Here is a 13372-nt window from a genome sequence, read left to right as displayed (position 1 = left end):
CGGCCGCCTGAGGAGCGGCCGCCATCTTCCTTCCCGCCGCCTCTCGCTCCCGCCCCGCCCCGCCCACCGGGCGCCCTCCCGCTCGCCATTGGCCAGTTCAAGCCCCGCGGCAGGACCAGTCAGGGAGGCGCTTTGTGGAGCGGGTTTCAAACGGCCGTCGTCAGCCGCCTTGATACTGCGGGCGGTCATGGCGGCGCGTCCTTGTCCTCAGCTCCCGGCCAGCCGCAGGTCCGAGCCGGCGTACCGAGGTAAGGCCGCGGGGAGGGGGGCTGGCCCGGGCTCTGCTCGCTGCCGGGGCTGCCTGTCGTTAGCGCTCCGCCTAGCTCCGGGTAAGGCCGCGGCCGGTCAAGGTAAGGAGAGGGGAGTGGGAGGTGAGGGCAGGCGCCTCAGGCGGGGTCAGGGACCGGGCAGGTCTTGGCAGCCGCGCCCGCTGTCGCGGCCTCGGAGCTTGCGACCGGGTCTGTGAGACTCCATCCTCCTCCCCCCGCAGGGCCGGGGCCGGTGCTGTCCCCACCAGCCAGGGCTCCTGGGGCGAAAGCCTTCCTTCATGACGGAAGGCACGCCTTAGCTTAAGGGCAGCCTATTGAAACAACCAAATGCCCCGGCCTAGACCGGCACTCTTCTCTTTGTTATTTTCTGAGCGGTCTGTCTTCTGCGAGTTGTACGAACCGAATGGTTTTGATGGGGCTTTGCTGTTCGGAGTCGGCGAGAGCCGAGTTTCTGAAGCAGAAGGTGCCCGGGGGGGCTCAGGGTGCACGCCGAGCTTGCTGCTGCGCAGCATCTCTTGGTAGGTCCGCCGCTGGTGTACTAGGTGGTGTACGCCTTGAGAAGCCGGTGGTGTACGCCTTGAGAAGCCGGTGGTGTACGCCACCTCTCGGGCTTCGTTCAGCATGGGCTTGGACAGGTGTGCTAAAAAAACACTATATCCTAAACGAAACAGAGCGTTGCAGCAAGCCCAAGTCTCCATCCACTCTGCTGGCTGTGTGTTTCAGGCTTTGGTGTGTCAGTGTGTGAGAAAAAACTTGCCTTTTTCAGCTCTCCCATACTAGGAGGAGGCCCTCAGGGTAATTATCCCATTCTGTGGGAGGACAACTTTTTACCACGGAGAGTGCACAATCAAGTGCTTAATTCTTTTCAGGATTAACATTCAGGTCCTCAAAGACAATAATGTTTTAGCAATCTCTACAGTCTGAACTTCAGTAATACAGAAATATCAGCAATAAGGGAACATGTTGACGGACCTTGCAGAGATTTCCGAAGTATGAATCAAGAACAATGGGCAAGGCAAAATATGAAGGACAGAGAATATGTGCAAAGAGATTCAAAAGGTGACTCATGCCTGCCTAGGAGGGGCAGAAGTTGGGGTTTATATGCAAGTTCTTTGACGACTTCCACTGCTGAATGAGCCTGTCTGTGATGGAGAATGGTGCAATGTCATGAGTTCCCAAATGCCACAAAGGAATTGTTGTTCTGAGTCAAAGATAATGCTTTAACTTCTTGCTCTCATGTCCCACTGCATGTGAAACAGTTGTAAGACTTGGAGTCTTAACTATCTAGACTGACTAGCTTGTCTTGGGTGGCAGGACCATCTTACCCCAGCTGCTTCCAGCAAGCCAAGGTTACTAGCTCCCTACAGGAATAAGGAAAGGTCTCTGGAAAAGATCAACAGTGTAGTCCTATGAAGAACATAAGTCTCTGCTGTGCAGTCAACCAGTGAAAACATGGGAAATAGTACCCTGTTCTGAGTGACTTTCTATATTAAGACAGTGACAGCTGGCTTAAGACCTTTTCAGGATTGTTTTGTGCTGTTATTAATATTCCCATTGGTCCAACAGTTGCGCAGATGCCCAGATGACAAGGGAAATGATTTTGCATGTGGTCAGTTGGGTTCACATGCATGGTGTTTTTCATGTGTGGTATCCTTACCTTACTACTGTCACAAGTGAAAAGTGTGCTTGTTGAACCAACAGTAAGTATGTGAAATACTGGACAGGCATCCAGAAGATAACAGAGCGAGCCTGACTCTGTCCCATCACAAAATTATGTTTTTTAGCTTAATGCAGTGAAACAGCCATCTTGCATAGCTGTGAAATGACATTCAACTGTCCCTTGAAAAGAGCCTTTCTCAAGAAATGAGACAATGTGTAAGACATCATAAAATGTGAATATTAAACTAAAGACTTTCTTAATCCACAGAGTATGTTGCATAATGTCTTGCTTTTCTAATTGCATTTCCTTTTTTTCAAAGAGACAAAGTTTGGCATCACTATTTTAGCTGAAAACATAATATGTCTTTTTCTTTTTTAAATCCACCAGAACAAAGACGACAAAAAGTTGAAGAATATCTATCAAGAAAAAAGACCTTTTCTACCGTTCCCATTCAAGAAAACCAGGCATCGGTCAGGTAGTATCTCTGCTATGGCTTATATTCCTTTAGAAAGGTCTGTGGTTGGTGGGAAAAACACAAATAGCAGTTCTTGCAGAGAACCTCAACCAAAAGGTGAGACTATGCAATATTCCAGTGACCACATGGATTTCCTAAAGTCCTTTTATTGTCAGCAAATACTAAAAGTTAGATGCAATTCATGAAGTATATTATCTGCTTCTCTAGACTGAGACTGGACAGAATACCTTCATGGCAGAGCTCTTATTTCAGATGTCACTTTGCTGTTTGCTTCTATAACTTTCCTTCTGCAAATAACTCCTCCCCCGCCCCTCTTTCTACTCAGGCTATACTGCATATGTTCACAATGCACTTGATCTAGCTTCATTGTGTTTTTATAGCTACTAATTCACTATTTTCTGCTAAAAGCAAATACACTGTAATAAAACCCAGCCTGTGTGATGGCCAGCAGGTTGATATAATGTTCTACAAACAGAATGTGGGCACCCATCACCAATTAGTAGTGCTTCTTTTTATTGATTTGTATTTAAATTTTCCTGCTGTTTCTAAAGTCTGGACACTTAGTATAAGACCTTCTAATAAGCAACAGAAGTTTCTTTAGAGAAGACAGTGGTGTGAAGGAGTACAGAAGGTTCTAGGTCTAACATTAGTTCATGGTGTAGCAATGTCTTTGCAAATAGTAAATTTCAGTCTGAAATTTGTTCCCCTCTAAATGTGAACCTTTGCTTCCCATTTTGTATACTTGAGGTGGCATGGTCCCATGTTCAATAGCAAGAAATACTTGGTAGTACAAATCTAACTGAACAATGACCTTTGACTATAAAATACACTTAAATGACAAGGATAAATATAATCTGTCAAAGACTTGCTCATGCAGCAGGAAAAGGCAAGTGCTTTCATGTTGTAGACAGCTATCTTGTGTTAGAAAATTAATGCCAATTCATTGTAGCAATACTCTTGATTTAGAATTTGATCTACTTTACTTTTCCTTGTTTTCAGTTTCTTCTCTGGCTATTAAATTCCAGGGCTTCTCATAGTTTTAAGCAATGAATTAACTGAAGACTATAACGTATGTGGGTATGACTAATGCTTTTATTTTGCAGATATTTCCCTTTTGTGAAGTTATCACTGTTCCACACTGTTGACTACCTGAAAAGGAGGTTGTAGGGAGTTGGGTGTTGGTCTCTTCTCCCAAGTAACAAGTGATAGGACAAGAGGAAATGCCTCAAATTGTGCCAGGGGAGGTTTAGGTTGGAAATTAGGAAAAATTTCTTCACCAGAAGTGTTGTTAAGCACTGGAACAGGCTGCCCAGGGAAGTAGTTGAGTCACCATCCCTGGAGGTATTTAAAAGATGTGTAGATGTGGTGCTTAGGGACATGGTTTAGAGGTGGACTTGGCAGTGCTAGGTTTATGGTTGGGCTCAATCTTAAAGGTCTTTTCCAACCTAAATGATTCTATGATTCTCTAACTTCTGATCAGTTCCCTTAATATGTATTCGCCATCATAGGTGACACGGAGGTGATAGCATGATGCAGACTGCTTTTTGTGGCATTTCAAAGTCACTAATTATCTTTATTTTCACTAATTCACCTTCATTTTCAATTCAGCTGGCTTCCAGAAATCTGATGCAAAGATAACAGTTGCTAACTGGAATGTTAATTTTCAATCACATGCAATAGTGCCACATGTTTCATATAATGTATCATGAGGCATTTGAGGAAGAATTTGGATTTTTAACTTTAAACTGAGATGTTTTTCTTCTGAGCTGTCAATACATTTTCATAGTTGCTAGGAGACAATACTGGTCTTGGTGGTTTTGTTCCTCACGGGGTAGTCTGATGCCAGCTCTGGTACCTGACTGCAGGTTTTGGAACCTGTCAGTGTGGTAGGAACTATGTATCCTTGTTCAGACTGGCCTCAAATGGCCTGGCCTCTGATGATTGCAGTAGCTGAACTTCAACTCCTTGTGCTGCTTCCCCTTCCCCCTCAAATGCAGCATTTAGAAACTTGACCTTCTGTAGCAGATGCATCAGGCCAGACAGGTTTGTGCTCATCCTTAAACAGGAGAATGGCCCCTGCAGTAAATAGGGTCCGTTTGCTTTTCTTCCCCTCTGTTAGCCAGCTCTTTATGGTATAAGAAGGGATGGTTTGCAGCCTGGGCCCTGATCAGTGGTTGCTTAGCCATTTATTTTTTCTGGAGTAAGAGTACAAGCTGAACAGAAATGCTTCAGCATGAATTCAGCCTGCGGACTGCCACCTGGACCATGTGAACTTACTGTAAAAATACATTCCTTTGTTATGTTACAGGATGATTTAAGATATCTTCTTATTTTTTTTAAGCAGTAGTAGAACTAGAAGAGCAACTAGCAATAAACTGCAAGACAAAATACAGCTCTCAATATCTCCAATGCCAGAAATGGTAAGTTTTTGACTGATATTCAAATACTGGTGGCACTCTGTTTCTGTGGCTACAACATTACACTTAAACTGTGTTTAAGTTATAGAACTCCCAGAGCATGAGAAGCTTGCAGGTGCAGAGGTGCAGTTTCTTAAGACTTTATTCAGTGACTGCTTATTATATGTTTTTTGGAGAGCTCTTGCATTACTGTATGTAACGGATCATACTGATATTCAGCTTGTACCTGAATGGAGACAGGGTTAAAGAGGATACCATTGTTGCTGAAAGAATTATTAAATTTTAACAACTTTCTTGAGACTCTCAGAACTTTTTGGATATATTTTCAGTCCTTGGGGAAGTTATTTAAAACCTGAGCAAGGTCTTCTGTCAGAGTAGAGGATTCTTCTATTGTACTCTGTTACTTGGGAAAAAATGAAACAACTAACAAACTGTTGAATTTCTGTGGTGGTTTTTTTTTTTTAACCTAATTGGAGTTCAAGCAAATGTTTTCCCTATATGATTTTGTGTCACTTTTCCAGAATTAAGACACACATGGTTGTGCCGCTTAGAAACGGCAAAATAGAGATTCTTCTCCGGACCTGTTCTCAGGGACAGATGAGGGAAAAAAAACTGGGCACAAACCCCATGCTCATTAGATGGTTTTGAGTTTGGGTTCTGAAAGATGTGAGAGACCTGGGGTTATTTGAGGAGGAAAGCAAAACCCTTAAAACTTCAAAACTGAGTGTTGAGGGGGGAAATTCAAAAAGTGAGAACAAAGTTGCTTTAAAATATCACCCTTCAGGAAATTTCTAGTCTATCTTAATGTCTTATGTGATTTTTAAAGTTGAGTTAAACTACATAGCTTCCTGAAACAACAGCCCTTGTACTCAAACTCTAGTTATTGGCTCGGTCAAATCTAACTTCTAAGCCTGAATGACAGACCTAGAAGTGAGATGTGGTGTAGTTTTCTTAAAGTTCAAGGGCATCTTCCTTAAAGGAGAAGAGTATCAGCGTCTGCAGACTTCCATGTGTCATTCACATTTTTTTTCCTGCCTTTGGATCTTTCAGTCTTCTATAAGCTGCTGCTTGGATGGTGCTAAATTAGGCACTGTAGAGCATCTTCTTTGGAGGAAAAGACTAGGTGCTGCTTCTCGTGGCATCTGGGCTAGAGTTATGCTGAGAACACAGGGTTGAGAGTTTCAGAGAGTAGTAACGCCATAAAAAACTCAAGTGTCTATTCTTAACTACAGTATCCTACAGCTCATTAGTAAGAAAAATTCTGTCTCTTCTGGTAACATATCCTAATGCCCTAAGTAAAGGCTTTACTCACTACCTTGTGTTAGGCTCTCCACACAAAGCAGAGGAATGGTGCCGCCATTAAGTGATGGGGTATGCAAACTGCAATACTGTTTTTGACTATATACAGCCTAAAGCAAGTTTCTACTTTATGACTCTCCTTAGAAGGTGATTTTGGCAGTTAAAAGCCAGCAGTTGCTGTGAGAGTTTTGTTTCTGTAAGAAGACAGTAGCCCTCAGGCCTTCTTACTTCCAAGGCAGAGTTTAAACAACCCTTATTTGATTTTTTTGATGTGAATTCTGCAATAATAGTTGACAAATACTCTCTCTACTCAGTATATGTACACTACTTCTGTAGATACTTTTAAAATGGCATTTACTGTTAATCACTTTAGTCCTGCAAATGAGTGAAAAACTCTTTGGAAACAAGTAACATGCAGCATGAATGTACTTCTAACATATCTCCATGGATATGCTTTTGATTTCAGGAGAATAAAGAGAATGCTAATAAACTGTTATGGGACCAATCAAATGGAACCTCAGAGAAAAATGTTATTTTAAACTCTTCCACAATCACACTAACAAATTCCATATCAGGGACAAATTATAATCCTGAAGATCATGCTTCCAAGGATGAAGTTACTGAAATAAAATCTCAGCATGTGTCACTCAGCAAGTCCTTCTTGCAAATAAAAAGCATAAAAGAGAAGCAACTGATGGCAGAAAAACAAAAGTCAACTATCGGCCTACCAAAGAAACCAGTGCTTGGTACATATCGTGGCAGAGTTATTCAATCCAAGATAAACTCCTTCCGAAAAGCACTAAAAAGTGAGGGTGAGAAGAGTTCTTTGCCAGACAAGAAGCTTCGCCCTTCTGCCACCAAACCAGCAGCAAGTTCTTTGTCCACCAGCAGCTGTAGTGTAGTTCTGAAGACCACCAAAGTCACAAACTACCCTAATTCTGTAAACCCAAATGGTGCCCTCCAATTCCAGAGCAAATCATCTGACAAAGCTGCTATTAACTCACAGTCCAGTCTGAAGAAACAGCAACCAACATCTGCTGTAGCACCAAAGAAAGTAACAGTCCAAAAAATGACTGGTAGAAGGGGACCACAGCCACCAAAAGCTGATTCTAACAGTTCTGACTGCAGAGTGCTAGGAGTGAAGAAAAGTGCAGATTTTTGTGACGATGCAAGACCTGAAGTTCCAGCAAAACCAATTTCTGTTGTTCCTGATACAAAGTTGGGATGGAATTCTAAAACTAATGGCAACAGAAAATCTGTTCTGCCAAAAGAGTCAGCAGAAGTGAGAAGGTAACTGAATTACTGTTGTAGCTTGATCTTGGGAGGTATTTAGACCTCCTTTCCAAGAATATCTATTTTCAACTATTTCTTGGTGTAGATTTGCTGAAAAATAAGAGAACTGAGTGTTTGAACTTGATGCTCAAGGGCAGTCCACTGAAACTGTAGACTTAATACTGAGAAATCAGGATTCAGACTAATTGCAGCAGCTCTTCAGGCTTACAGCTTGTCCTGTGTGGTTATAAATAGAAAAGGCATATTGCTCAAGCTGTCTGGTTTTTAGGCTAGGTGTTGAGACAGCCCTAGGCATGACAGATAATCCTGTAAGTGAATTGCATATGTATACCACTTTTTTTAAAGTGGCGGGCTTTTTAAAAAAAACCAAAAAGATGACTGATGCAGGATGTATATAGAAGTGAGTGTGTTTATGGACTGAAGGAGTGCACTTGTCAGTGATGTGTTTTTTCAGCTTGGTGAATGCAGGTTAGGTGACGGGGTGAAGATTCATAATCTAAAAGTTATTTAGTATTCTTGGTAGTGCTCCTTGTAGAAAGTCACATTTACTAATAATTGGTGGTCTAGGGGGATGGGGTTGAAAAGAAATATATATGAAGACTGAATTACACTTATAAATCAGTTTCAGATTTCAGAAGTTGTGTGTAAGGTTTTTCTGGGCTGCTCTCCATGCTTTGTGTCTTTAGAGATAGTTTCTAGTTTTCTGGTTTGAAGTGGGATTAGGGAAGGGAGGTGGCACAAATGAATAAATCAGAAGTACTTTTTACCCTCTCTTGAAAAAAAGGGTCTGTAGCCTAAGTCTCTCCTTACTGCTGGAAAGGGAGAGATTGAAGTGTTCTGACCTGATAGCTACCTAAAGCAGGTAGTGATATGTATGGTTCTGAAATTTCCATGCAGGTCTAAATGGCAGCTGTATTCTTTTTAGGATTAAAGGGGGAGGACTCAAGGACTATCTGGAAAGTACATCTTTGTATGACTTACCCTAGTTAGTGTCAGTCAATGTAAAAAATTATAAAACATCTGTCACTTCAGCTAATAATACTCTTAAATGTAGGGCTCGCCTGGATGAATGGAGGGCATCTAGAGGAAGAGTGATGAGGAGACCTCCTATATCTGTGCTTCTGAGACCCCAGTCTAAAAGTGAAGATCAACAACTCTCTTCTGGTGATTCTTTAGAGCATGTATTACATAGTGAAAAAGTCAACAAGACTCTTGCAGAATGTCTGCAGTTAACCGAACAGGTATTCAGTCCCTTGCCTACCAAGTTCTAATCATATAGGTCCCTACAACATGCAAGTCCTATGGCTGTGCTGGACCTGTGAATCAGATGGAGGGGACTAATTGCTCTCCAAGTTAAGCAATAGAGTAGTTTTTTGCTGACACCTGAAGAAAGTAGTTCTTGCTTAAGCTTCACTAACTTACTGAACTACCCAATAAGATTAGGCAATACCACAGTAATAATAGTAACATAATAAAGTAGAAAAGCTATAATGTAATGAGAGTAGCTATGAAGTAATTAATCTAAAACAAGTTTGCATTTGCAGAAACTTGCCTGGACTTCTGAAAAAGTCTGTTTTAAGTAGTTCTGAAGATGTCTATGCATTCTACTATCCCTTCTTCTTACAATACTGTATAAATAATTCTCATTTGGAAGAATAGGTGAATGACAGTTCTTCTGCTGAAGTTCATAGTTCAGTCTTGGAAATACTTGCCATCTTCAACTTTTGGGGTTACTCTCCAAAGAAAGAAAAAATACTTGCTTTCTAGTTCAAATCTAGCTAAAATACAGCACCTCAAAATGTTCACTGCACTTAAATCTCTGCTCCTGTGTTGACTTCAGGGATGTCAAGGCGATGAAGTACGTGCCATGTTGGAAGATCTGACACACAGCATTCCTGGGGCTAAAAAGCTTGCAAAATATTGGATCTGTTGTATGCGTCTTGAACAGATGGGCCCTCTTGAGAAGCTTATTGCTGTCTATGAGGAGGCCATTTTGGCAGGAGCAATGGTAAGCAGCTTGTCTGGAAGTTTGAGATTTAACAAATATGAAGGCATGAAAGTATGGTCTATATAAAATACAACTACTTCTGACTTTAATAAATCCTTTTATAGTAGGAGGAGAACCATGTGACCTACTTGAAAATAAAATATTTGTTTGCTCTGTAACAGCTGTAGAAACTACTTCCAAGAAGAAAGGTTTAGGATCATCAAAATACCATATGATGTTCTGCCTAGAAGAAAGTAAGGACTGAGGCTTCTAGTAACACTAGAAACCCAGAACAGAACTTAAGTTTACATTCATTGATGGACTTAATTCCTGTGCTTTAATATCAGCAAGGTTTCAGGGCATCAAATACAGCCTTAGTGCACCAAATCCAGAAAATGCAGGATTCACTTGTGTTCTGACTTATGTCTGAACAGCATTAAATAAAGGGTTTATAACAAGAATATCATGTGGTCTGTACCACTTTCCCTGGAACCGTTACACCAAATAAGCTGAAATGATGATTCATTTCGGAATTGTTTTTCTAAAACAACATAACTTTTTTCCAGCCTAAAGATGAACTACGACACACGCTAATAGATACTATGAAAAATACTGAAAGCCTTTTTAAGTGTGAGGATGGTAAGTCCAAGTACTCTATTCTAGTTAAATGTCTGGCTTGACAGGCAATACAAGATAACTGTTTAAACTGTTTGGGCCTATATTAAATTCTATTTCATGGAAACTTCTCTGTGATCGTTTTGTACTCAATTGTCTTTGAAAACAACCTTGACTAAACTAATCTGTTTCAATTGTGGGCATGTTAAAATGAGTAGTGGTGCTACTTTCATATTCAAACTTTCTGCTTAAACTCTATCAAAGCAATGTTGTCCAGCTATTTTAGCCTGATAATCAAAGAGTAAATAAAAACATTCTTGTGAGCTAAAAATCAGTTGCCTCTGACACAAACTCCTGCACTAGCAGATGCATGGTTGTGTTATGGCATAGTGTCAGTTAAAGGTGCTAAACGCTCAAATTTTGGAAGCAAAGTAGCCATATATGTTCCTGTTCAGTATAACATAACCTGACAAGTATTTGATCCCAGAAACTGACTGAAATACTTGTGCAGACCTTCTGTGCTTGGGAAGGAAGAGAATGACTTCTCAGGATGTACTTAGCCTGAGTGTTCATGTTGCAGGTTCTTGAACATGACTAAGATCATTAGCAACTTAAATTGCTGTGGCTCAGACCCAACACATACTTAACTTTCATTCTCATGTAAAGCTTTCAAGATTTCAGAGATCTTTCTAAAACATTAACTTCTCTTTAGTTGTAACTAATCACACCTGTACTTTCTTCAATATTTCAATTTTAGGGGGAACTGTGATAGAAGGTCATTTAAGTGAGGTAGCGGAAGTCAGCAAGGAACCAAATTCCTCTGTAGAGCAGGTTCAGGAGGCCTTCAAGGATCTTGGCTCTGATGATGACAACCAAAAAGCAGATAGTGATGACAAGAAGGTGGAGACTAGCAGCGAAGTGATCAAAAAAGAAGAAATGGATTTAGACTTGAAACCGAGACAAGAGATCTTGCCAAAAAAGAATAAAAAGCACAAGACTAAAGAACGTGCAAAAAAGAAAGGAAAATGTGAAACAGAAGAGCAGAATCAGGATGGGGTAGAAGATATAGCCATATCCTTCTCTCCTGAGAAGGAGAATGACACATCTTATTTAATGAGATATAATCCATCTGCCACGCCGTACTTCGAAAGGTAAGATTACTTTGGGTAACTACGGAAAGTTTGCAGTGTCTGGGGCAACAGTAATGTTTGTATCCTGTTGAAACAGGGAGGCAAGGCACTATGTTTGTGAACACCTAGTTAAGAGCTCTCAAGAACTTAGCTTTTTAGGATTGTTTCCTCTTCCTTCAGAAGGAAGTCTTTTTAAATAAATTCCTCTATCTACTCAAACTGTTTTGCTTTTTGAATGCCTCACTACAGAGTAATCAAACCTCTTTGTGGCAGAGACATAAATTCCAGGTTTAGGATCTCTTCCCACAGCCCACATGGCAGTAGCAGTTCTACACTGAGCTAGGTAAAGAGAAAACAGATGTCTCCAGTCCTCCCCTTTTCAAATGTAGATGTGGTTGTATGTTGTACAACACAGAAGTGAACAAGATGTAACTGTCCTGTAAATATTATCTTAATTATATCTTGAGGCAAAAATCTGGGTAGTAATCTCAGGACGAAACAGATGACATTTACATTCTTCTTTGCCACGAGGCTTCTTCTAAGATAGGAGACTTAGGAAAGTTGTGCTCAGCTTTGGCATCTGATGAAGCTGGACTCCTGGCAGCTGCCTGCTATCTCTCATAGCAGGAAGGACAGTTTCACTCTGATGGAATGGGAGGGGGAATCTTCCTTTGGAAACTCTTTTCAGGAGGTTCTGTAGATTAAAATATTTTGCCCAAGAAAAGAGTTTGTACATCTGGTTTTCACTGTATGAATGGGAAAGAGTTGAATAGGAATCATGACTTGCTGTTTCTGCTAGATGCTACAGAGGTAATTTGTTTGATGGTGTGCTACGTTTAGTTGGGGGGTTTTTTTGTTGTTTTTTTTTCTTTTCCTAAGTGTGAAGATGCACCATGAGGCAAATGACTCCAGTGCTAAAGACCTGAAAATTGTAACCCCTTTGCGATATTCTCAACGCATTCGGGAGAAGATGTGCAAGCTGTTGGATACTGTTAAAGATCAAGATCCATGTGTCTCTTCATTTGAACAGCTGGGAGAATGGGAATCACAAGCCACTGAATTTCTCCACAAACAGAGCATTGTGCTCAAAGAAACAAGTGCTGAAGTGGAAGAGTAAAAAATAGCATTAATGCTACAGGGGGGTTAAAGATTGGATCCTTTTTAAGGGTAGTTGGGGAGTGTTTGTTTTTAGTAGCTGTGAGAAAGGAGCTATCTAAAACTTGCATGGATGGCTTAAGATGAAATTTCACTGCCTGAGTTAACTTCTGAATTTATGTATCTGCCTTTTAAAAATTGTGGTAAAACTGATCTGTTTTAGTACTTATAAACATCAGTGTCTTCATGTTAAATGTGATTCATTAAATTGAATTAAGGACTAGATTTAACACTTCATATAACAGTTTGCTTTTAATATATTGCTAATATCTACCATTTTCCTGTTGCAATTAGAATTGCATAATCTAACTTTTAGTTTAAGAAACAAAAATAATGTAGGCATTCTAATAGGGTAGTGTCCACTACAGCACATTCTGTTTTGAAAACTGAAACCAGCTGCTAAGGCTTACACTAAGTTTAAACTGTTGTATCCATTTTTAGGGAGTATTTCAACAAAACTGACTTTAATCCCTTTAGTTACTGGGATTATTCACTATCAAGTACTCTCCCCTAGATGAGGTCTGATACACTAATTACTATGTGACTTCTAATGTTGGTTTGCATTAGTCTGTAATATGGTAGATTTATTAAACTAATCAAATGAGTTGTATTTGTTTGTTCTTTATGGGCTTTAGGCAGGAAACTCTTGGCTGTAAGCCTGAAACTAGAATTCTGAAAATTATTTTAAGCTGTTTTCGGAAGTGAACTGTCAAGAGCAGAACATCATGAAATTTTTCCACATTCAGCAGAAGCAGAACATGTGAGTGTTGCCATATCTTCAGTACGTGGAGTTTACATGAACTGTAACTTAAACCTTAGCAGAGCATTCCGATTTCAGCGCTTAAACAGCCCTCAGGTCCTTAGGGCTAGCTAGAATCTTCTGTTTGCGGAAGGGACGCGCTCTCTGCATCTCCATTACGTTTCCGTCTGTGGGGAGTGCTGTTTATTGTTAATAAATACCAGGTATGAGCCCTATTGGCTTGTTCTGAGGGACAAAAGCGGGAGAGCCTCCATGGAAGGCCGGGCTGTCATGGCTGTCCCCTCCCTGCCACAGAGGCTGGGCGGGGACGGA

General features: G+C 40.9%; 1 protein-coding gene across 2 annotated transcripts; it reads left to right on the top strand.

Annotated features, from left to right (window-relative positions):
- Positions 1-93: 93 nt before the first annotated feature.
- CKAP2 (cytoskeleton associated protein 2) lies at positions 94-12904 on the top strand. Of its 2 annotated transcripts, none has more exons than XM_069802774.1 (9): positions 94-248; positions 2317-2404; positions 4749-4824; positions 6587-7410; positions 8468-8654; positions 9254-9421; positions 9967-10039; positions 10773-11166; positions 12025-12904. In XM_069802774.1, exons 1-9 carry the CDS (start codon positions 188-190, stop codon positions 12260-12262), a joined length of 2109 nt encoding a protein of 702 aa, XP_069658875.1. In that variant the 5' UTR covers positions 94-187; the 3' UTR covers positions 12263-12904. The 2 variants fall into 2 exon arrangements, with proteins under 2 accessions (XP_069658875.1, XP_069658874.1); XM_069802773.1 differs by having other exon boundaries at positions 101-248; positions 4746-4824.
- The last annotated feature ends 468 nt before the right edge of the window (positions 12905-13372 follow it).

The sequence above is a fragment of the Haliaeetus albicilla genome, chromosome 15 (assembly GCF_947461875.1).
Source record: "Haliaeetus albicilla chromosome 15, bHalAlb1.1, whole genome shotgun sequence".
NCBI classification, from domain to species: Eukaryota; Metazoa; Chordata; class Aves; order Accipitriformes; family Accipitridae; genus Haliaeetus; species Haliaeetus albicilla.
The sequence above is the reverse complement of the archived record's forward strand: the minus strand, read 5'-3'. Positions and strand labels throughout refer to the sequence as shown.